This window comes from Dasypus novemcinctus, chromosome 1, assembly GCF_030445035.2.
Source record: "Dasypus novemcinctus isolate mDasNov1 chromosome 1, mDasNov1.1.hap2, whole genome shotgun sequence".
NCBI classification, from domain to species: Eukaryota; Metazoa; Chordata; class Mammalia; order Cingulata; family Dasypodidae; genus Dasypus; species Dasypus novemcinctus.
Genome location: NC_080673.1, coordinates 94,032,254 through 94,058,913, shown reverse-complemented (window position 1 = coordinate 94,058,913; position 26,660 = coordinate 94,032,254). Strand labels below are relative to the sequence as shown.

At 37.4% G+C, this 26,660-nt stretch overlaps 1 protein-coding gene across 7 annotated transcripts in view; it reads right to left on the bottom strand.

Moving 5' to 3' along the window:
* The window catches only part of TBCK (TBC1 domain containing kinase), a 445,069-nt gene that overhangs the window by 397,670 nt on the left and 20,739 nt on the right, over window positions 1-26,660 (bottom strand). For all 7 annotated transcript variants that reach the window (XM_058294468.2, XM_071215231.1, XM_058294462.2 and 4 more), the window contains exon 3: window positions 12,422-12,494. In XM_058294468.2, coding sequence (XP_058150451.1) covers window positions 12,422-12,494 — 73 coding nt within the window. The remainder of the gene's footprint in view (window positions 1-12,421; window positions 12,495-26,660) is intronic.

The window sequence follows — 26,660 nt, the reverse complement described above, 5'->3', positions numbered from 1 at the left end:
CTTCTGTGACCCATGACTTCTAGAATTCACACTCTTGTGTAATCCCTTCCACAATGAACAGGGATGACTGTTTAATCAATAGGCTATTACAGAAATGATAGTGTACCGTCTCTAAGGCTGAGTCATTCAAGACTCTGGAGCTTCCACCTTGCTATCTTTTCTATCTTGGGTTACTCACTCTGAGAGAACAACCACCATGTTGTGAGCAAGTCAAGAGGCCTGTGGAAAGGACTTCACAGGACGGATTAAGCCTCTCATCAACAACTAATATCATATAAGTGAAGTGAACCATCTTGGAAACACACCTCCTGGGCCCAGTCAAGAAATACAAAGGTATGCTATTGGAATAAGTATTTTCATTAACAACATAATATTGTTTCTACATGAGGGATTCAGAACTCAAGCCAAAAACATAACAATTTTGCTTTGTTTTTTCAAATGAGATATAATTGACATTATAAGTATATTTCTGTAAATTTTTTTTTTTTTTAAGATTAATTTATTTATTTATCCCACCTCCCTCCATTGTCTGCTCTCTGTGTCCACTCGCTATGTATTCTTTTGTGTCTGCTTGTATTTTCATTAGGCAGCTCTGGGAACCAATCTGGGACCTTCGGCATGGGAGAGAGGTGATCATTCTCTTGCACCACCTCAGGTAGCTGGTATGCTAAGTCTCTTATTGTCTTTCCTCTGTTTCTTTTTGTTGCATCATTGTGCTACGTCAGCTCTCCACGTTGGATGGAACTCCTGCCGGGGGCGGCACCCCTGCTCAGGGCAGCACTCCTGCTTGGGCTGGTACTCTGTGTGGGCTAGCTTGCCTTCACCAGGAGGCCCTGGGTATTGGACCCTGGCCCTCCTATATGGTAGATGGGAGCCCAATTGCTTGAGCCACATTCATTTCCCTCAATAAGTTTTGACAAAAGTATGCACCACATAAGTAATACCCTGATCAAATGATGAAAATTTCCACCACACAAGAAAGTTTCCTTAACGGCATTTTGAATCAGTCCCTACACTACTACTCTCCCCCAACTAGAATCAACAATTATTTTCATTTGTCTCCATAGAGGAATTTTGATTGTTCTAGAACTTCACAAAAATGGAAGAAAAAATCTTTTGTGATTAACTTCTTTGAGATTGTTAAGATTTACCTATATTGTTTTGTGTATTGGTAGTTCACTCCTTTATATTTATAATTAATAAACTACAATTGATTTATCTATTTTCTCACTGATGAACATTTGGGTTCTTCCCAGATACCATGAATAGTATTTCTGGGAATACTCTTGCACAGATATTTTGGTGAACATGTGTTTTTTGTTTTGTTTTGTTTTTTCCTTTTCTCTACTTAAATACCTAGGCAGGGAAAGGACTAGGGTGAGGCAAATGGGGTGTTTAGGGCATAAAATTTAAGGAGGCCCTGTAACTACAAGTGGAACTGCTGAATCATAAAGGAAGTGTTTCTAAAACAATTTTGCTTTTTAGGTCATAGCCCTGAAATTTCACTTAGATTTGCCCCATGTTCTTCTGTCAAGAAATCTACCATTAAAATAAAGGATGATAGCAGGTTAACATACTAAAATAAGAAGTCATAAAAATACATACTTATGAAGGCAACTGATCAAAATATTAGCAAATGTAATATACAGAAAATAAATATTAAGTTGAGAATGATTTGTTCTGGAATGATTGCTAGATCTAGATCAAGAAAAGTCCCTATTCTACAGATGGGGAAAATGATTAAAGGACTTTCCCAAGGCTGCCTAGATTATGCCTTTCTCATCATATGTACTGCATTCTAAATCACAACTCAAATTTAAACCAGGCTCAGTTAAAATATTTTATCCTAGGGTTTTTTAAAAAAACACAATAGAGGGTGGGGCAAGATGGTGGTTGAGTGAGTGCACCTGATAATCTCTCCTGCAAAGAAGCGGCTGGGCAGTGTTGGAAATTCTTCGGGAGGAGGATGTTTTGGGATTTTGCAGGGCAGGAGGTGTCTGGACATCGATTTGGTGGGAAGGTAACAGAGAAAATTCGTGGATAAGATAAAATTGAGGCTCTCTTACACGGAGGTGGGGGCTGCACGCTGGACGCTCCCTCCTGGGGTGGGCAGAACCGTGGCACTGGCACCGCAGCGGCGATTCCTGGAGGCTCTGCGGTACTGGGGAATTTATAAGCCCTGAGCGGACTATTGGGGGGCTAAGAGGGCAGGAGGCCTTCACAGACCAATTTGGGGAGACAGATGGGAGTTTTGTGTGAGGCGGGGAATTTTTGATTTCCAACAGGAATAATAGCACTTCCGGCTAGAGCCCCACCCCCAAGGCCGGCTGCCGATCTTCAGCAGCATTAAATCGCTCACAATAAAGAGACGTCACCAGGAGGCTGTTTCAGGGGCCTGCAGGGTGGGAGATGTCTGGAAGCCGATTAGGGGAATCATTTGCTAGGCGTGGGAATTTTGGTTTCCGACACTGATATCGGCGCTTCCGGCTGGAGCCCAGCCCCCCGGGTCTGGCTGCTGATCTGCAGCGTCATTAGATTGGCTGCAGTGTAGAGGCGCTCCCAGGTGGCTGTTTCAGGGGCTTCCAGGACGGGAGGTGTCCTGAAGTCGAATTGGTGATACAGCTACAGAAGAGACCCTAGTGAGAGGGTGAATTGCGGGGTTCTGACACATAGGTCAGAGTTTGCGGATGTGACCTCCCCCATAGGGCTGGCACCCAGCTGCGGAGATCCCTGAAGGCTGTGTTGCACTGCGGTGCTCCCAGGCTGCCTGTAAACCAGATTTGAGGTTGCCAGGTCTGTGTCCCCTAAACCCGGGTGGCCCACACCCCAGACACTCACACCTCTTGAGTCTGCAATATCACAGACTTTCCATCCCTGAATCCACCACACCCTGAGGTCCATCTGAGGTCCTTGAATGTCCTAGCCCTGAACGTTTGCATTTTTTCTTTTTTGTCTTTTTTTTTGTTTTTTCAAATTTTTAAAAAATTTTCAATTTTTTATTGTCCTAATTGCTAACATTGCATTATCTCCTAGTCTTTTCTCCCATTGTATCCCCCAAGGTCTTTTTTTTTTTATTCCAGTTATTTAGGGGGGTTTTTAGTTGTTGCTGTTGTTGTTGTTCTATATATTTTTTTCTTTTCCTTACTTGTTCCCCTCCTTTTACCCACCCCCCTTTTTTCTTTCTTTCTTCCTTGTTTTTTTCTCTCTTATCCCTCATTTTCTTCTTATTTTATTTTATCTTAATTATATAATAGGTGCTGCAGGAACACCTCACATTTGCTGGGTTTCCTCATCCTCTGTTGCCTCTTTTCTGTATGAATTGATTTTGGCTACCTACATTATCCCCTTTCCCCCACATCTTGATATGCTCCATTGTCTACTGTCTCTCCTACATTCCACCTCCCTTTCTTTGGCCCCCAAATTGTCTAACTTTTAATTTCTAATACCTTTGTTTTGTTTTCTGTCTTTTATCCACTCTTGAAACTATTGGCCTTTCTTTTCTCTTTCCCTCTCTCACGAAAACACTAGCCTTTTAATTCATACTATATTCTTCCCCATATTCAGTTGACGATCTCATTATAGGTACTCTACTTACTTCTATAACTCTACACAACTTACACGAATCTAATATCCATCCTCCCAGATCTCATATTGTTGCTCTGTTAACATTTATTGCCAATACAACTTTACACATTATCTTTTCTTACACAATTGCCTTTCCCTGGCCCTAAATACTTTCCGTCAAAATGAACTCAGCCAGCAATAAGAAATTAGAATAAGAAGAACAAAGTGACAAAGAGAAGATGTAACACTTACACAAAAACAACAGCTAATTAATCCCCAAGACTAGACAAAGAAGCTAAGGAACTGATTAAACCCGTCAAGATAAAATGATGACCAGAGAGCAACAAAAATCTACAAACCAAACAAGTAATCAGGAAAACATGGCTGAATCCAATGAACAAACTAAAAACCAGGAAGGGGAGCAGAACTTTGCACAAGTAATTAAAGATCTCAGAACATATATCACAGACAAATTTAATGAAGTAAAGGAAGATGTTAACAATATGAAGACAACACTTGGAGGGGAAATTGCAGACATACGCAAAAAGATAACAGATATGATCGGAATGAACACCACAGTTCAAGAAATCAAAAATACACTCACAGCAAATAGCAGCAGATTAGAAGAGGCAGAGCAGAGAATTAGCGATGTGGAAGACAGTACATCGGAAATCAAACAGATAGTAGAATTGATTGATAAAAAGATAGAAAAAATCCAGCTAGGACTTAGGGACCTGAATGACAATGCAAAACGCACAAACATACGTACTATAGGCATCCCAGGAGAAGAGAAGGGAAAGGGGTCAGAAGGAGTGTTGCAGGAAATAATGGAAAACTTCCCAAATCTACTGAAAGAGACAGATACACATATCCAAGAAGCACAGCGCACCCCAAACATCATGAACCCCAACAGACACACCCCAAGACCCCTTGTCAAATTATACAACGCTCAAGACAAAGAGAAAATTCTAAAAGCAGCAAAAGAAAAGAAAACCGTCACATACAAGGGAAGGTCCATAAGCTTAAGTGCTGATTTCTCATCTGAAACCATGGAGGCAAGAAGGCAGTGGTATGATATAGTCAAGGTACTAAAAGAAAAAAATTTCCAACCAAGAATACTCTATCCAGCTAAACTAGCATTCAAAAATGATGGAGAGTTCAAAATATTCACAGATAAACAGAAATTGAAAGAGTATGCCACCAAGAAACCTTCCCTTCAAGAAATGAAAAAACAGGACAGGCAGAGTTGGAGGAGAGTGTAAGAGCAACAAAAAAGACAAAAAGAGAAGGAAAAAAACAAAATATGACAAACACAAGTCTAATCAAAATATGGCTAACATAAATAATTCCTTGAAAGTAATAACACTGAATGTCAATGGATTAAACTCACCTATCAAAAGATTCAGACTGGGACATTGGATAAGGAAATATGACCCATCTATATGCTGTCTACAAGAGATACATCTTAGACCCAGAGATTCACGGAGGCTGAAAGTGAATGGTTGGAAAACAATCTTACAAGCAAACAATAACCAAAAAAAGGCAGGAGTAGCTATATTAATATCAGACAAAATAGACTTTAAATGCGAAACAATTGTGAGAGACAAAGAAGGATACTACATATTAGTGAAAGGGACAATCTCTCAAGAAAAACGAACAATCATACATATTTATGCTCCTAACAAGGGCGCCTCTAAATATGTGAGGCAAACGCTGGAAAAACTAAGTGAAAGAATAGATGCATCTACAATTATAGTGGGAGATTTTAATACACCACTATCAACTCTGGACAGAACATCTCAAAAAAGAATCACTAAAGAAACAAAATATTTGAACAGTATATTAGAGGAGCTGGATCTAATAGACATATACAGATCATTACACCCAAACACAGCAGGATATACATTTTTCTCAAATGCACATCGATCATTCTCCAAGATAGACCATATGCTAGGCCAGAAAGAAAGGCTTAATGAATTCAAAAAGATCGAAATCATACAAAATAATATCTCTGACCACAGTGGAGTAAAGCTGGAAATCTGCAAGGGCCAGAGGCCCAGATTTCACACTAAAATATGGAAATCAAACAGCATACTCTTAGAAAAACAGGGGGTCAAAGAGGAAATCTCAAAAGAAATCAATGAATACCTTGAAACAAATGATAATGATAACACAACATACCAAAATTTATGGGATGCAGCAAAAGCAGTACTGAGATGGAAATTTATAGCCATAAATTCATACATCAAAAAAGAAGAGAGAGCAAAAATTGAAGAACTCACTGCATATTTGGAGGAATTAGAAAAAACAACAACAAAGTAATCCAACAGGAAGAAGTAGGAAGGAAATAACAAAGATAAGAGCAGAACTAAATGAAATAGAAAATAAAAAAGCACTTGAAAAGATAAACAAGACCAAGAGCTGGTTTTTTGAGAAGATCAATAAAATTGACAAACCTTTAGCAAGACTAATAAAGAAAAAAAGAGAGAAGATGCAAATACACAAAATAAGAAATGAGAAAGGAGATATCACCACTGACCCCACAGAAATAAAGACTATCATAAGAGGATACTTTAAAAAACTATATTCCAACAAAAATGACAATTCAGAGGAAATGGACAAATTCCTAGAAACACATAAGCAGCCTATATTGACGAAAGAAGAAACCAATCACAGACCAATCACAAGTAAAGAGATAGAATCAGTCATTAAAAACCTCCCAACTAAGAAGAGCCCAGGGCCAGATGGCTTCACAGGTGAATTCTACAAAACATTCTGGAAAGAACTAACACCAATCCTGCTGAAACTCTTCCAAAAAATCAAAACAGAAGGAACATTGCCTAACTCATTCTATGATGCCAACATTACCCTAGTACCAAAGCCAAACAAAGACACCACAAGAAAGGAAAATTACAGACCAATTTCTCTAATGAACCTAGACGCAAAAATACTTAACAAAATACTTGCTAATCGTATTCAACAACACATTAAACGAATTATACACCACGACCAAGTGGGATTCATTCCAGGTATGCAAGGATGGTTCAACATAAGAAAATCAATCAATATAATACACCATATAAACAGATTGAAGGAAAAAAAATCACATGATTATATCTATAAATGCAGAAAAAGCATTTGACAAAATACAGCACCCTTTCTTGATAAAAACACTCCAAAAGATCGGAATACAAGGAAATTTTTTGAACATGATAAAGAATATATATGAAAAACCTACAGCCAACATCGTTTACAATGGAGAAATCCTAAAATCCTTCCCTCTAAACTCAGGAACAGGACAAGGATGCCCACTCTCTCCCCTTCTATTTAACATTGTCTTACAAGTACTTGCTCGAGCACTGAGGCAAGAACCAGATATAAAAGACATTCAAATTGGAAAGGAAGAAGTCAAAATTTCATTATTTGCAGATGACATGATCCTATACATAGAAAACCTTGAGAGGTCTACAACAAAGCTTCTAGAACTCATAAATGAGTTTAGTAAAGTCGCAGGTTATAAAATCAATGCGCAAAAATCAGTAGCATTTCTGTACACCAATAATGAGCAAGATAAGGAGAAAATCAAGAAACAAATACCATTCACAATAGTAAATAAAAAACTCAAATATTTAGGAATAAATTTAACTAAAGATGTAAAAAACTTATACACTAAGAACTATATAAGACTGTTCAAGGAAATCAAAGAAAACCTAAATAAATGGAAGAATATTCCCTGTTCATGGATAGGAAGACTAAATATTATTAAGATGCCTATCCTACCAAGGCTGATCTACACATTTAATGCAATCCCAATAAAAATCAACACAGCCTTCTTTAAGGAACTGGAAAAACTAACTATGAAATTTATTTGGAAAGGAAAGAGGCCCCGAATAGCCAAAGACATATTGAAAAAGAAAACAAAATTTGAGGAATCACACTACCTGATTTCAAAACATACTACAAAGCTACAGTAGTGAAAACAGCATGGTACTGGCATAAGGAGAGACACACAGACCAATGGAAACGAATTGAAAGTTCTGATATAGAACCTCATATATATAGCCATATAATATTCGATAAAGCCACCAAACCCTCTCAACTGGGAGAGAATGGCCTATTCAACAAATGGTGTCTGGAGAACTGGATAGCCATATGTAGAAGAATGAAAGAGGATTACCATCTCACACCTTATACAAAGATCAACTCAAGATGGATCAAAGACCTAAATATAAGAACCAAGACCATGAAGACCTTGGAAAGCAGTGTAGGGAAACATCTACAAGACCTCGTAATAGGAAATGGCTTCATGAACATCACACCAAAAGCATGAGCAGCAAAAGAACAAATAGATAAATGGGACTTCCTCAAAATCAAAGCCTTCTGCACCTCAAAGGAGTTTGTCAAGAAAGTAAAAAGGGAACCTACACAATGGGAGAAAATATTTGGCAACCATATAGCCGATAAGAGACTTATAACTTGCATATATAAAGAACTCCTATATCTTGAAAATAAGAAGATAAACAACCCATTTAAAAAATGAGAAAAAGATTTAAACAGACACTTCTCCAAAGAAGAAATACAAATGGCTAAAAAGCACATGAAAAAATGCTCCAAATCTCTAGCTATCAGGGAAATGCAAATCAAAACTACAATGAGATACCATCTTACTCCCATAAGATTGGCAGCTATGGAAAAAACAGAAGAATACAAATGCTGGAGATGATGTGAAGAAATGGGAACACTCATCCACTGCTGGTGGGAATGCAGAAGGATCCAACCATTCTGGAAGACAGTCGGCGGTTTCTCAAAAAACTAACCATAGATTTGCCATATGACCCAGCAATACCACTGCTGGGTATATACCCAGCAGAACTGAAAACAAAGATACAAACCGGTATGTGCACACCAATGTTCATAGCAGCATTGTTCACTATCGCCAAAAGTTGGAATCGACCCAAATGCCCATCAACAGATGAGTGGATCAAAAAAATGTGGTATATACATACAATGGAATACTACTCGGCTTTAAGAACAAATACACACAAACACACGTGATAACATGGATGAATCTTGAGAATCTTATGCTGAGTGAAGCAACCCAGGCATTGAAGGACAAATACTAAATGACCTCAATGATATGAAATAAGCAAGCTGCCTCAGAGAGCTAGAGACTAGAAGATAGGTTTACAGGAAATCGGGGGGTGGAGGAAGGATGTGAGCTGACGTCTGCAGGAGTGGAATCTATGATGAGCTGGCGGTAAGTATGAGCACAAAGAAGAGATAAAATGGGGGCAAGGGGTTGCCTTTAGGTGGGGCTTTGCAGGTTTGGGGGGGCTGGGGATGGGCGGATGGGGAATATTGCCCAAAAAATTGGGGGGAGGTAGGGGCAACATACGAACATAGGAGATTGTCAGGTGTTGGTTGAGAGTAAAATGCTGAGAAAACCATATCAAAATATAATTAGGAGGGTTACCTGTTTAGTATGCTCAGAGGGGATGGTCTGATGCGGGACAGATTCCTGGGGAGTGTTTGAGTGCTCATTTTGCCAGGGTGGGTTGAACCACTGGGTAGTGACCCATATAATGAGAGTGAAGGTAGACCCACATCCTGGGGAAGACTAATGCCATCAAATAGAGGGAACTATATCTCTCAAGAGAAAGGGTGGCTCCCAGGGCATTAGGGCAGTTGAGCAAGTCAAGCCCTCAACACTGTTGCAAGTATCTCTGAACATGGCTCCTCAAGAAATGAAGACTGACTGTCACTGTGGGCCCCAAGGGGAGGGGGAAATAGATATTGAATAGGTAGAACCAAAGTAAATGTGAGGGCAAAAGAAGTGTTTCACAAGAGTATACAAGGATGGATATAAAACATGTAATATTACACCAAAAACATATAGGGGACGACAGACTAATAATGTACACCATAATGTAAAACATAGGACAACTAAAAAATTTAGAAAACTGTATAGCCTAAAGTATAAACCACAATGTAAACACAAATGTTACCTTGTTTGAAAGCTATTGTCTCAATATCTGTATAGCAGTTTCAGTAAATATGATATGAATAAGTTAAAAGATTATCGCTGTGGAAGGGAAAAGGTTTTATAATGGATATGTGGGAGTACTGTATATTGTATATATGAATTACTGTGATCTAGAGGCTCTTGTGAAGAGAAGCTCAATAATTAGGGAAAAAAGAAAAGAAAAAGATAGGATGTAGAATCTTTTCAAATCAATATGTATTCTATATCTAACCTTTAAACTCATCGCTATATTCCATTTTACTAGTAAGGGAAACTGACATTATATTGGGCTTCACTTTTCAGGAAGTTTTGGATCACAGAGTGGTTCAACAATGGCAGTGGAGGAATACTGGTATGGGATATTATTGACAGGGGACATATGGTTAACAGGGAGTTATACCGGGCATTTGTCCAGGGTGCATGGAAATGTTTGGATATACTCATAGTGGAAACAATTAAAAACAACAGCAGGGTGGGTACTGGATTCCTGGCCGGGGGGGCTCTGTTGTGGTCCCTAGGGGAGCAGCGGCAGTCCCCCAGGTGCAAAGGCAAGGACCAGGAAGGAATGAGCGTCCAACAGTGACCCCCTGATACTAATGACTATGCTTGTGAGCCTATACACCTGAAATAAGAACAAAACCTAGAGCAGCACTGTGCCTAAGAGTTCCCTCCTGACAGCCTCCATGTTACTCAAATGTGGCCAGTCTCGAAGCCAAACTCAGCATGTAAATGCAATGCCTTCCCCCCAGTGTGGGACATGACACCCGGGGATGAGCCTCCCTGGCACCAAGGGATCACTACCAAGTACCAGCTGATGACGTAACTAGAAAATGACCTTGAATTAAAGGTTCAATGCAGACCAGCAGAATATCCCTGTCTACATATAATAACAGGAGTTAAAAATGCTGTTTGACCTAAAGTAAGGGGGAAATGGAAAGGACAAATGAGTTTATATGGCTATGAGTCTCTAAAAAAGAGTCTGGAGGTTGTCAGAAGGATTGCCCTTATGCACACCTGAGCAGAGTCTCAGAGACAGATAAAGTAGATACAACCCCAGGTATTGGTTCTTTTGAGGGCTAAAGAGACCCACAGGTTCTATGGTCATGGCAAATGGAGTTCACTGCCATGTCAGTTGGCCCTTCTTTGGAGCTGGTGTTTCTGCGTGATGGAGCTGGACTCAGATGTGGTCCCTTTTCACAAGCCTTTCATGCTACTTTACTGGAATTGTAGTTGGTGCTGGGGTTTAAGATATATCTAGGGGATTTGAATCTCTGGACTGACAATATGATAGCCAGGCCCTGAGCCTCAACAGACTTCAGCTCCTACACTCTGATTTATTGGACTTACCCCACTCAGCTAACATGGAGTTGAAGAATGTCAACCACCACACCATGGAGCCTAGCGTGCCTACAATTGAAAGCAGGAGGATTGCATCCAGCATCCATGTGGAATCTAAGCCCCCTCTTGACATAGACGTGGAATGGACACAACCAAGCCAAGGTCCACAGGAAGGAGGAATACAGTAAGGATTAGAGTGGACTTAATGATATTCTATTCATGAACTATTGTGGTTAATAATCGAGAAAATGTGGCATTGGTGTGGAAAAAGTGGCCATGGTGGCTGCTGGGTGCGGGGAATGGGAGGAATAGATGAGATGTGGAGGCATTTTCGGGACTTGGAGTTGTCCTGCGTGGTGCTGCAGGGACAACTGCCGGACATTATGTCCTTCCATGGCCCACTGGATGGAACGTGGGAGAGTGTGGGCTATGGTGTGGACCACAGGCCATGGGGTGCAGCGATGCCCAGAGATGTACTCACCAGATGCAATGGATGTGTCTTCATGATGGGGGAGAGTGTTACTGTGAGGAGAGTGGTGGGGTAGGGGTGGTGGGGGTGAATGGGGACCTCATATTTTTTTAATGTAATATTTTTTTAAAAATGAATAAATTGAGTGGAATTTGAAAAAAATAAAAATAAAAAAACACAATAAAAAACTTATGACACACAAAAATTACAATTATAAGAACAAACTCACTAAGTAAGGTTAAGCTATTTGCAAATATATAGAAAAGCCATTTTTATTACTTATGGTCAAATTAAACTTTTCTAAAGAAGTAAGGCTGAGATATTTGATAACTGCACCTTTCATTCTAGATATTATTTAAAATTAAATCATTTAAGGTAGCAAGGAAAAATACTTTTGTTCAATTTATTTGGTTTTTTTCTATTGAACTATCACCATTTAATATGATATACATTTTTTTTCTTCTAGAATGATTTATTTTCATCTAGAATGTGGCAGTGATAGAAAAATACTGACCAATGATACTATGATTATTCTTTAAACCAGGATAGATAATTACAACCCGATTAAGAATCTCAGAAAGCATTTATGATGGGTTTACTATAACTTTATCATCAAAGTAAAATTTTTGGTGAACTTTAAGATAATTTCAGAAAATCTGTAAAGATGGTCATTTAATAATAAACTTATTTATAAAAGTTTAGACTGCATATTCTTCGTTCGAAGAGATAGAAAGTAAATTTCTATCTGAAATAACAGAATTTAAACTCTATCATTAAATTCTCCCCCAACCATGATTATTATTTATTTTGTGGTGCCTACTTCACAAAAGCTGAACACTGGGTGATATTAAAGTTTAATTTTTAAGAAGTCTGTGAGTTATGTGTCCTAAAATGAAATTTTGCACCTGGACTCTATCATTAAACAAGTAGCAGAAGAAACAAAAACCCTACAATTCTAGTTAAAATGCCTTTTTTTTTTTTTTGCCAATTTCTGCTTTTGATTTAATTTCCCTGATAATACACAGTACCTCACAGGTTTCCTTTCTCGAAGTAAATCTTCCAGACTCTGTTCACAGTGTTCAGCCACCACCACCAGTCTCTCTGAGTAAAACAAAGAAATCTACTTTAGATTTAACACAAATTAATAAAATAATATATCCCAGTGAAGATACAAGCATATAGTCTAAAATAATCTTTAAAAGAGCTTTTCAGATTCTATGTTAATCACAAAATTATCAAATATACAGAATATTTAGATAAACATCTCATAAAACAACACATTAGATAACAATTCTTTTTCATCAGTGTGTTTCTCCCTTGTTACATTAGAAAAAACACATGGAAAATTTTATCTTGGCAAAATGAAGTGATCCTTTTTCTGACACAGACTGGGTAAAAGAAAAAATTGGATCAAGAGATAAAGAAACTTTGAAGTACAGGGAAATAGGGGTTTTTGAATCATGCCCCCCACAAAAGGCATATTCAGGTCCTGTAAAAGGCATGTTCAGGTCCTGTTAGTGTGAACTCATTTGTAAATAGGACCCTTGAAGATGCTATTAAAGTTATCCAAAACTGAATAGGGTGAGCCTTAATCCAAAATGGCTAAATTCCTTATAAGCAAAGGAAATTGGACACAGAAAGAGAAGCCACGAGAGAAGCAAGAAGCCAGAAGTCAATGGAACCTGAAAGTGAATAGAAAGGGTATAGCCATGTGACAGCAAAACCAAGGAACCCTAAAGATTTCTGGCCAGCCAGAAGATACCAATGCCAGAAATAGCAAGCCTTTTAGCCACTGAAACCATGAGCCAATAAATTTCTGTTTTTAAGCCAACCCATTGTACTGTATTTCTTTTAACAGCTAGGAAAATATTAATAAAACAGGGGAGTTAGGAACAGATTGCCTTGAGAATCTCATGTAAACATAAGGTCTCTGAAATTGAGTTCAGAAACCTGAGAAAAGTAGAAATGTTATGTATCAAGGCTGTGCAAAAAGAATAGAAAGTCAACTTGGGAGTGTTTGCAACATCATTGGGCCTGCTGATATTAAGTAATATAAAATCGTGGTAGACACAATCAATACCCTGATGGAATCTTTATTTTTCAATGGATAAACTGTCTTAGAATAGTTCTCAGGGCCAGCCCGTATTTTTTTTCCCCTAGTCAGTTGTGTGACGCACTAGCAGATCAATACACGTAATTGTTAAGACCACTGAGAATGTATGGATCTAAGAAGAGCAAGAGAAAAATACAATTGAGCTTACGTGGGGCTAGGAATTGGATTAGGTTATTTCAGGAGATATTAAGGGTTTAAAAGAAATTGGGGTGCTGGTGAGTACATGGAAAATGGTTTCTAGAATGAATAAGGAAGGTTAACACAAAATACAGATGACAGACTGAGACATGATAAAGAAGTAAAGGACAAAGGGATTGGAATAGTGATAACTGCAAAAAGAAGGCTTGGGAAAAGTGAAAAGGTAGCAAAAGTACAAGATGAGATAGCAGAAGGTGGGAAAGGAAAACTTTACAGTAGAAGATCTAGTATATAGAGTAACTCTCAGTAACGAGTGACTCAAGGTATGGTCTTCCATGTGGGAGTAGAGATGAAGAACACTCTTGTGTAGGCAGTCATTGAAGTGTGGGGGCAGTGTAATGTACCAATCATATTTAGCTGAAACTGTTTAAGGTGGTGGCATTATACAGAATGACCTGAAACACAAAAATTAAAAATGCTATATATGAAAGTTATCAGTTTCACATGAACGATTCCAAGTGGTCTAAACTGTAACTTAAAACTATATCTGAAAGAATACCTAATGAGAAAAAAAAGGAAAATTATGAGATAAAAGGTCTAGTTCTTCAACTCAATAAAGAAAAGATCATGCAAAGCTGAACGCCAAGCAATTTAGTATAACCATGAAGTTCTAAAAGAAAAAAGCAGATAACAAACTTACAGAAAACCAACATGGAAAGCTACATTCCTTTGATTTCCATTTTACCACATTCATTCAATTTTTCTTATACCTATCTAGCTACCTCTCTTCAGTCTTCTGTTGACTGGCACCTCTCCTAACAAAATTTAGGTGTTTCCATACTCCACTTTTGATACTGGGTCTTCTTACTGTGTTTAACTCCTCAACCATTTTGAAGGCTGAAAACTCTCAAATTTTATCTCAAACTCAGAACTCTCTTCTGAACTCCAGGATTTCATAGCCAACCTACTACTTTAAAATAAAAATTACTTCAAATTTAACACAACCAAAACTGAATTTATGGTCTACTCTTCAATCCTGTTCCTTTCTAGTACGATTTCAAGAATTGAAACCATGATCCAGCCAGCTACCTTGGACTTCTTGTCCCCTATCTTCCTTTCTCAAATCCAAAGAGACAAAAAGTCTTGCTATTTCTATTTCCCAAATATTTCCAGAATCTGCACAATTTCCTCCATTTACCACAATCTAGGTTCAAACCAGAATCATTCCTAGATTATTACAATATACTCTTAACTGATCTTCTCAAACTAACTTATTCCCTATCAATATATTTTCCACACAAAATCCCAAGTGATAAAATATAATAACAAATCTGAGTATGTAGCTTCTTTTCTTGTTATTTTATGTCTAGTTCAACACGTTCTTTCCTCTTTTATGCATTAGGACACTAGCACATGCCTTCCTATTGCCTGAAATGATCTTCCCCATTTTCGTTTCTATATCATGCAGCAGAGTGGCTAAGAGAACAGACCAGTAAGTCTGGGCTGAAATCCCAGTTTTACTACTCATTAGCTATGTGACCTTGGGTAAGTCTGTTAACGTCTCTATTCCCCATTTTCTTCTTCTGCACCTATTTCATAGAGTTTCTGTGTATTCAAATACGTTAATATACAATACAGACCTGGAACAGTGACTGATACCTAACGCACTATTGCTAGCTTTTATTACTATTCATTCCTCAGACCTCAGTTAAATGTAACTTCCTCAAGGAACATTTTTCTCATCTCTTATAAAAATTTGCTCTTCCTATAACATACTATATTATACATTGTACTTTTCTTTGGTAGCAGTTGTTTCAACTCCAAGGATTTGTGTACATTTTTATTTTATGTATTTCTTTTCCACTAGACAATATGATTCATGATATCAGGAATGCTGATGGCTGAAATGATGTTAGTCTTTTTCAATATCGCATTACCATTGTCTAGAATGGCATCCAGAATACATAGGCATCTAATATACAAATACTTGTTAAATGAATTAAGTCGCACAAAGGTTGGTGTAGCCATTAGAAATGATGATGAGTCTCATATGGTAGCAGTCATTATCTAAACAGAGATCTGTACTGTGGTAGAAAAGTACATGCCCTTCATTGTAAACCTCATAATATCTCAGTAGCATTAGGTTTAATATGAAACAAAATCATCAGAATATATTTAAATGTGCATGTTTCACTTTTTTTTTAAAGATTTATTTCTCTCCCCTTCCCACACCGTTCCACCCCCATCTGCTCTCTGTGTCGATTCGCTGTGTGTTCTTCTGTGTCCACTTGCATTCTTGTCAGGCAGCACCAGGAAAGTGTGTCTCTTTTTTTGCGACATCTTGCTGCGTCAGCTTTCCATGTGTGTGGCACCACTCCTGGGTGGGCTGTGCTTTTCACGAAGGGCAGCTCTCCCTGCAGGGTGCACTCCTCGCATGTGGGGCTCCCCTATGTGGGGGGCACCCCTGCATGGCACAGCACTCCTTGTGCACAGCAGCACTATGTGTGTGCTAGCTCACCACATGGGCCAGGAGGCCTTGGGTATCGAACTGTGGACCTCCCATACAATAGGCGGATGCTCTATCAGTTGAGTCACATCTGCTTCCCCTGTTTCACTTTTTAACAATTGTAAATTGCATATTCAGAAGTCTACACATCTATGAGAGAGTTCTAACACTAGATTAAAATTTGTCAGGCTTCTTCAAGAAGTTCCTTTAAAATATAATGAAATAGTTATTACCAAATCTTCAAGATTCTATGGAACTTTTAAACATATTTTAATGTTGCATAACCATAATCCTTGACAGAGTATCAACATTCTCCCAGACATAATAGAGTATATACAAAACCAATGTTTACAATGTGAACCAGCTTTTTTAAAGGATTCATTAGAGGTCCTCATCATAACCTCTGGGCCACTGTTGGAAAATAAATTCTGGTTGTTATAAAAATAATATGGCGGAAGTGGATGTGGCTCAAGTTAAGTAGGCTCCCATGTACCACATGGGAGGTCCGTGGTTTGGTTCCTGGGGCCTCCCAAAGAAGACAGCAAGCTGGCACAATGGGTAGGCGTGGCATGTCAACACAACAAGATGACCCAACAAGAGACACAAGAAAAGAAACATAATGAGAGGCACAACAAAACAGGAGGCAGAGGTTCCTGGTGCCTCCTAAAGAGGACAAGCAGGATGGCGAGCTGCTGCAATGGGGAGGTGCAGCAAGCTGACATGACAAGATGATACAACAAGAGACACAAGTGGATAAACATAACAAAAGACAACAAAAAGGGAACAGAGGTAGCTTAAGTGATAAGGCAACTTCCTCCCACATTGGAGGTTCCTGGTTTGGTTCCTGGTACCTCCTAAGTAAACAAAGCAGACAGACATGGCAAGTGCAAACAATGAGGGGGTAGGGGGAGAGAAATAAATAAGATAAATCTTAAAAAAAAAAAAAACAAAAAAACCAATATGGTTTCACAGAATAAAATATGATGAAAATATTTGGGAATCATACTGTGCCAAATATAAATCAGCAATATACCCATAGTATTTATAAAAAAAAAACACCAAATATGAAACTAACCTGAATTTTAAAGAATAGAATATACAACTATAATGAAATAATCTTCCTTCTTAACATAGATTTGATGAATGCCAAGTATCATGTAGTGTAACTAGCCTAAACTGCACGTTTTAAGTCAGTGCTAAGAAACTAAAGATAGTACGAAATAAGCAAGAAAAATAAGAGAGTTCAAGTTTTGTTTTGTTTTAAAATAGAGAAAGAAGGAAATTATGAATGTTTTAAGGTAACATGAAGGGTTATTAGGATATAGTTTCTGCACTGCTCTTCTGTTATTCATAGTAAAAATTGAGACTAGCATACAACCTTTTAAAATATAATATTAAGTAACTATACAGAAGTGAAAGAAATATTATAAGCTTAAAAAAGATTCATACAAGGATACACTGAGGTTCAGTTTTCTATGTCAACTTGTCTAGACTATAGTCCCGACTTATTCAATCAAATACTAATCTAGGTATTGTTTTGAAGGCACTCTGTAAATGTGACTAAAGACTATAGTCAGTTTACCTTAACTAAGGAAGATGATCCAAAATAACATGGGTGGGACTGATTCAACTAGTTGAAAAGTCTTAAGAACAGAGCTGAGGCATCTATGAAGAAATTCCATCCATAGACACAGTTTCAGTTCCTGCCAGAGAATTCAGCTTGCTTTTCCTGATGGCCCATCCAATGGAGTTTGGATTTGCCTAGCCAAACTCCAAGAAATCTAACAACAAATCTTATACTATATATATCTTACTGGTTCTGTTTCTCAGATGGAATCCTATCTGAAAAATGCTTTAAGTAGAAATGTATATGCAGTTAAAAATAGGAAATAAATTATCTTACAGGTCCTTAACAATTCTATTATTCTCTACCTGAATTTCAAATTTATTAGTTAAAATATTTCACTTGCAATCAAATCACTGAAGATATCTGGGTAGCTGATGCCAAATAAAATAGCATGCATTACCATTTATAACCCTCCCTCTGCTTCTAATCACTGCTGAGAATTCAAGCTCCTAAGAAAAAAGAAAGAGTAAATTTGCTAAGTACTTTCATGGTTTACTGGCTTTTTCTCTTTTAAAGATATCTTTCTCAACTTTGACTTTAATAAACCAATTCTCAAAGTCTAATAAAATGTCCACTTTTCTTGGGATTAAGTATTTCAAGCTGCTGAGTTAGCAAGAAAATAAAATAATCTTGAATCAGTTTTGAATGCTATATAGAAAATAGCGAAAAGCCTGATTTATGCACTAACATTTGAAAATGTAATGTTACTAAAATTGAAACGTCACATATAACTCCAACTGAGAAGGGGGAAATAAGGGGAAAAAAATGAACAATGACAAGATGTGAGACATCTAGATAGCAAGAACAGAATAAAGGAGAAAAATGGTACCAAAATGAAAATTCTTTGAGGAGAGTTCCAGGGAAGATGATGGAACAGGGAACTCCAGGACTCCCTCCTCCAAGAAAAGCTAGTAGACAGGCAGAAACTGTCTGAAACAACTCATCAGGGGCTCCAGAGGTCAGGGAAACACTTGTACAGCATTCAGGGAAAAGCAGAATAAAGACACTGAGAAACTGCAACAGAAAACTGTGTGAGTAACAGCGCCAGTGTCCAACCCCCACCCTCGAGGCAAACTGCCTCATGTCCCGTCTCTGGCTGGCTGCTGTGTGCAGAGAGAGACAGGAAGTACTTGTCCCCAAGAACAGAGTGGGTAAGGGGCTTGGCCAAGAACTCATCACAGATTTTGAGTGATGAATTTAGCTCAATGGATTCCAACTCTGAACCACTATTTTAGCCTGCCCTGAACAAGATCCAATATGACCACTGTTTCAACCCCACTTCTGACAGGGGTGGCGGCAATGTAGATTTAAAAACAACTCCTTAGGGCTGCAGGGAACAGTTTGCTGAGGAGCACCATGTGGTGGGCAAGCCAGGAAGGTGCAGCCTCAGGGGACTGTGAAAAAGTCTTTTTGGCTTATTTCCTAACACTCTACTCACAGCTTTATGGAACAAGTCTGTGCCCCTTCTGTGGAACCCTGGGTCTGTATTGGCTGGGAAATACTGACTTGGGAAAGTCCTCTACAGGGTGATACTACTTCCAGAATTTGCCCTACAGGCATCAAGAGGCAACAAAAAAGAGTGTTTAAAAAAAAAAACAGTACAGAGGCAAACCAAAGACAAATAGAACAGACAAGGATTACCAGAAAAGAAACTTTCTTGGGGGTGAAACAATTGCACAAACAGATAAATCTTTAAAAAAAAAATTTTGTACTGTGTACCTAGGACAAGAATCCTGAAGATGGGCTGAATCAGCATGATCAGTTAAGCTTGGGCAATTCTAAATGTCTAGAATAAGTTGAGCAAAATTACAAAGAAGAACCTTAACATGAAACCAATCACAATAAAACCCTAGGCAAGAGAGAGAAATTAGTCTTTGGAGCAAACTCACCAAAAAATTCAGATGCCAAGATATCAGCAAGAAATTACAATCCATACTAAGAAACAGTAAAATTTAGTATAAAGGAACAAATTTAAACTTCAGAGGAGACACAGAATTAGGAAGAGCTAATCAAAGATGTTCAAACAAATTCTGTAAGTGAATTCAAGGTGATTAAGGAAAATATGGCTAAAGGGATAAAGGATATTAAAATGATGCTGAGTGAGCATTAAGAAACAAATGAAAAAGGGGAAAAAAAACATAACAGAACTTATGGGCATGTAAGGCACAAAAGAAGAGATTAAAAATACCTAAGATGTGCAAAATAAAATTTGAACAGGCAGAAAAAAGAATCAGTGAAATAGAAGATAAGACATTAAAAACCAGATGGGTAGAAGACAAGATAAAGGATGGAAAAAATTGAGCAGGGTTTAAAAGTATTAAATGACAGCAACACAGGCAAAGATAACTTCATAGGTATCCCAGAAGAAGAGAAGGGAAAAGGAGCAGAAAGAATATTTGAGAAAATAGCTAAAAAATTTCCCAACTCTTATGAAAGACATAAATATACATATCCAAGAAGTCCTCTGTACTCCAAACAGAATAAATCCTAATAACAAGGGAACAAAATAAGATGAGAGCCAATTTCTCATCAGAAACCATGGCAGTGAGAAGACAACAATATGATATATTTAAGGTACTGACAGAAAAATTGCCAGCCAAGAATTCTTTACACAGAAAAATTGGCTTTCAAAAATGAGGGAGAGCTTCAAATAGTCACAGATAAGCAAAAGCTGAGAGAGTCTGTCAACAGGAGACCTGCTGTACAAGAAATACAAAACTCCCTTGTACAAAACAAGAAAAAAGGAAAAAGCAGGAGAAAGAGGCTTGGAGGAGAGTGTAGAAATGAAGATTATCAGTAATGGTAACTAAAAGAGAAAAAGACAGACAAAAATAAGATATGACATATAAAAACCAAAAGATAAAATGGTTGAAATACGCCTTTTACAGTAATAACACTGAATGCTAATAGATTAAACTCCCCAATTGTACTAGTAAGCCAAAAGGGGTACTGATGCAAAGTACCAGAAAATGGTTAGGTTTTATAAAGTGTATTTATTTGGGTAAGAAGCTTACAGTTACAGGCTATAAAGCATAAATTACTTCCCTCACCAAAGTATGTTCCCATGTGTTGTAGCAAGATAACTGCAGACGTCTGCAAGGGTTCAGGCTTCCTTTTCCTCTTAAGGCTCCATGGTCCCAGCTTCTTATAATATCAGCTGTAGGCTGGGATAATTCTCATCTCTCTCCTGGGGCTCATTTCTCTCTGGGTTCAGCTGCTCTGCTCTCTCTACAAGGCCAGCTGTAGAATACCAGCGAATGGCTTGTCTCTCTTCCCAGGGCCTCTACAGTGTCTAATGGAGCTTTTCTCCTTCCTCACATATCTGCTTCTCTGACTGTTAACTTCCAATATAAAAAAATTCCAACTTTCTCCTCTGCCATGTCATTTTCTCTATGAGTTCCCATCCCCTTGGTCTTGCTGACATGGCCCAATCAAAGACTTAATCATTATTTAATCAATAAAAGTGAAACCCCTGACTCCAATACAATCTAAAATGCCCTGAGGAACAGACCAGTTTACAAACAAAATCTAATATCTGTTTTTGGAATTCATAAACAATATCAAATTGCTACACCAGTCAAAAGACACAGATTGGCAGGACAGATAAAAATGTATGATCCATCTATATGATGTCTGCAAGAGACTCACCTTAGACTCAAAGACACAAATATGTGAACAATAAAAGATTGGAAAAAGATTCCAAGCAAACAACAAACAAAACCTGGGTAGCTATACTAATATTTTAAAAAATGAAATTTAAATGTGAAAGTATTATAAGAGACAAAGAAGGACACAATATCTTAATTTAAGAAGCAATCCACCAAGAAGAAATAAAATCATAAATAATTACCTACTTAACCAACGTGCCCCCAAAAACATAATGCAAACACTGGTAAAACTGAAGTGAGAAGTAGACATCTCTACAATAATAGTGGAGACTTCAATACACTAGTCTCATCAACAAGTAGAACATCTAGATGGAGAATCAATAAGGAAACAGAGAACTTGGAATAATAAGATAAATGAACTAGACCTAACAGACATATACAGAATATTGCACCCCAAAACAGCCAAAACAGTAGGAGACTCATTCTTCTCAAGTACTCATGGATTATTTTTCAGAACAGACCACATGCTGGCTGACAAAACAAGTCACAAGAAATTTAAAAAGATTGAAATTACAGAAAGTACTTTCTTTGACCATAATAGAATTAAACTGGAAATCAATAATAGGTAGAGAACTGGAAAGTTCACAAATATATGAAGGTTAAACAACAAACACAGTTTTAAATAAGTACATCAAAAAGAAACTGCAAGAAAAATCTGTAAATACTTCAAGACCAATGAAAATGAGAACACAACATATAAAACATGGGATGCAATGAGGGCAGTGCTGAGAGGGAATTTTATAGCCATAAATGCCTACATTAAAATATAATAAAAACCTAAAATCAAGGAGTTAGCTGCATACCTGAAGGAACTAGAAAAAGAACAGAAAACTAATCCCAAACAGATGGAAGGAAAGAAATAACAAAGATTAGAGCAGAAACAAATGAAATTGATAATTTAAAGAGAGAGAACCAACAAAACCAAAAGTTGGTTTTTTGAGATCAAAAAAATCTACAAACCCTTAGCTAGACTGTCAAAGAAAGAGAGAAGATGCAAATAAATAAAATCATAAATGAGATGGAAAACGTTACTACTGAACCCATGGAAATAAAGAGGATCATAAAAGAATATTATGAAAAATTGTATGCCAACATATACAATCTAGATACAGCTCAAACTCTTGAAAAAAAATTGAAGAGGAGGTATGACAATTTGAAGCTAGGGGGACCCCAGAAAATCATGTCCTTAGAGCTAATCCATTCCTGTGGGCATGGGACCCTTTGATAGGATTGAATTCAGTTGGAGGCCCTTAATCGGATTACTTCAGTGAGGTGTGACCCAGGGTATATCTTGGTCCTTTTACTGGAGTCATAAACTAGATAAATATCCAAAGACAGAGAGAAAAGCTTCAGTCAGATACCTGGAGAAGCTGGAATTGGCAGAGCACAGAGACATAGAAAGAGGCCCCTGAGAGGTTAAAAGAATCCGGGCGGGGAGAAGGGAGACAAACCATATGCCTGATTGTCCAAAACTGAGATCCAGCGACTGACAGAACCGCATCATACCCTGCCATGTGCCTCATCACCCACAGCTGAGCTTGGGGAGCATGTAAACCTGGAAGGAAAGACAGAGACCATGGCAGAGACTGACAGCCATTATGCCTTACCTTATGACAGGAGTCCAGGATCACCAGCAGTTGACCATTGTTGAGAAAGCATCATTGATGATGACTTGACTTGGACATTTTCACAGCTTCAGAACAGTAAGCTTTTAACCTAATAAATTTCCATTATAAAAGCCAACCCATTTTTGGTATTTTGCATTGGCAGCCTTTGGCAAACTAAGACATGAGCAAACACCACCTAACTCATTAAATGAAACCCAGAGCAGTCTAATTCCAAAGCCAGATAAAAATACTACAAGAAAAGAAAATTATAGACCAATTTCTCTACTGAATACAGGTGGAAAATTCTCAACAAGATAATTGCAAATCAAATCCAACAGCACATTAAAAGTATTGTATACCATGATCCACTGGGTTTTATCTTAGGTATGCAAGGATGGTTCAAAGTAAGAAAATCAATTAATGTAATATATCACATTAGCAAATTGAAAGGAAAAAAAACATATATCTTGATTGATGCTGAAAAGTCATTTTACAAAATCCAGCATCCTTTCATGGTATAAACACTTCCAAAGATAGGAATAGAAGGAAACTTCCTCAACATGATAAACGGCATATATGGAAAACACACAACTAGCATCATATTCAACGTTGAAAGAATGAAATCTTTCCCCTAAGATTGGCAACAAGACAAGTATTCCCACCGCAACCACAGTTATTCAACATTGTACTAGAGTTTCTAGCTAAAGAAGCAAGGTAAGAAAAAGAAAAAGGCATCCAAACTGGAAAGGAAGAAGCAAAACTCACTATTTGCAGATGATATGATCCTATATATAGAAAGTCCCTCAAAAAATCAACAACAAAGCTATTAGAGCTCCTAAACAAGTTCAGCAAAGTGGCAGGATACATGATAAACACAAAAATCAGTAGTGTTTCTATACACTAATAATGAGCAATCTGAGGAGGAAACCAGAAAAAAATTCCATTTACAATAGCATCTAAAAGAATAAAAAATCTAGGAATAGCCAAGGATGTAAAGGATCTGTACACAGAAAATTTCAAAACATTGTGAAAAAATTAAAAATAAAAGAAGACCTAAATAAAAAGAAGGATATTCCATGTTCATGGATTGGAAGACTAAATTTCATAAAGATGTCAATTCTACACAAATTCATTTACAGATTCAATGCAATCTCAATAAAATTCCAACAGCCTACTTTGCAGAAATGGAAAAGCAAGTTACCAAATTTATTTGGAAGGGTAAGAGGACCTGAATAGCAAGAAACATCTTGAAATAGAAGAACAAAGTTGAAGGATTCACATTTCCTGACTTTAAAGCATATTACAAAGTTACAGTGGTCAAAACTGCATGGTACTGGCATACAGATAGATATATTGACCAATGGAATGGAACTGAGAGCTCGGAAATACACCATCACATTTGTCAACAATTGATATTTGACAAGGTTGACAAGTCCAGGAACTGGAACAGAATAGTCTCTTCAGCAAAATATGGATATGGATGTACATATCCAAAAGATTGAAAGATGACCCCTATCTTGTACCTTATAGAGAAATTTACCCAAATGGGATCAAAGACCTAAAATTATAAGAGCCAAGACCATATTGCTCCTAGAAGGAAATATAGTGAAGCATCTTCAAGATTTTGTGAACATGGATGAACCTTCCGACATTATGTTGAGTGAAATAAGCCAGGCATTGAAAAGGACAAATATTGTTGATCTCACTAATATGAAATAATTATAATAAGCAAACTCATAGCACTAGGATTTAGAATACAGGTTACCAGGAGAAAAAATGAGGGTAGAGAATGGGGAGCTGGTGCTAATTTGTTTAGAATTTCTATTAGGTTGATTACAAATGTTAGGAAATGAATAAAGATGAAAGTAGCACATTACTGCATAATTAACAATGTTGAATAATGCATGTGAATGTGGTTGAAAAGGGAAAGTTTTGAGTCTTGAATATCATTAGAAGGAAAGCTAGAGGATGAAACATGGTGAACCCTGTTCTGGATAATGGATGTGGTTAATAGTACAAATTAAAGAATGTTCTTTCATGAACTATAAAAAATGTACTTCACTATTACAACATGTTAATAATATGATGGTATATAGGAAAAATACACCTACTGCAACTATGGACCATAGTTAAAAGTAATATTTTAATATTGTTTCATCTATTGAAACAAAAATACCAAACTTTAATGCAAAGTGTCAACAATACAGGGGTATTTGGGAATGTTGTATTTTTTGCATGACCTTTCTGTAAACCTACAACTTCTCTAATTAAAAAATTATAATAAAATAAAAACAGTATGTTAAGTGAAAGAAATCAAAGAAAGTAGTACATATGGTATGATTCCATTTGTATAATATGTAAATATAAATAAATCTACAGAGACAGAACTACATTAGTGGTTAGGTAGGCTGGGTAAGGATAAAGGGAATAAAAAGTTACTGCTAAAGGATATGGGTTTTTTCTTTTTGGAGTATGAAAATGTTCTAAAATTGATTGTGGTGATGAATGCGCAACTCTGTGATTACACTAAGATTCATTGATTGTACACTTTGGATGGATTGTATAGTTCAAAAAAATTCCTTTTTGTTGTTGTTTAGAAGCAAATTTATATCCAGTGCTAAATTCATGATTTTTTAAAATAGTTTTTGCATGGCGCTAATCTAAGTGTGTATTGTCTAATATAAATCAATAGATGAACAAAAGAGGCAATAAAGCAAAGCCCAAAAGATCACTATAATTTTTAAGCATCTACTCAATGTCATGGAAGCCATATAATAAATAAGAAATTTTTAACAAAAAGCACTTTTCTTTTGTTAACAACAAAACTTGCCAAAAGTTCACTTCTGGGCTTTTGGTAAATGGCTGATGGCTAAAGCTAACTACAGTATACTATAATTATACTTATCATAAGTCTTCATGGTGCCTTTCAGCAAATTAGAAAAAGCACTCTCCCTCACACTAAAAGAATTAGAATCAGATTTCAGCTCATACTTATTCCATTACCCAGAAGATTTTGTGCAGTGAGCAAACTGAAAAACCTAGATAGTAGCCCTGACTTTGGGTCTCCTGATTGGTAAAACAGGTGATATGATACATTACTAAGGCCAGGTCAAATCAACTTTAGAAGGTCTAAAGCCCCACATAAGCTCTTCCCAAGTTTGCCTTTAAGTAAAGAAGACAAATTCTCTCCATAGCCTTTGATATTCTACACCAGTGGGGGTTTTTGTGTGTTTGTTTGCGGTACCAAGGGCCAGGGATTTGAGGTACCAGAGGCCAGGGATTGAACCCAGGATCTTGTATGTGGGAAGTAAGTACTCAACACTGAGCCATGTTGGTTACCCTGAGTTGGCTTTTCTCATTTGTTTTGTTTGTTGTTTATCAGGAGGAATGGGGAACTGAACCCAGGACCTCCATGTGGAAGGAGCCACACTGTCAACACCTTGAGACATATCCAGTCCCTATACCAATGTTTTAAACTCTTTCTTTGCAGTAGGAATCCTTTTTGAGAACCTGATGAAAACTATGAACTCTTTATCTAGAAACTGCATGGTCATGCATGTACATGCGCACACACATACACACATAATTTTATAAAAATTTCAAGGAGT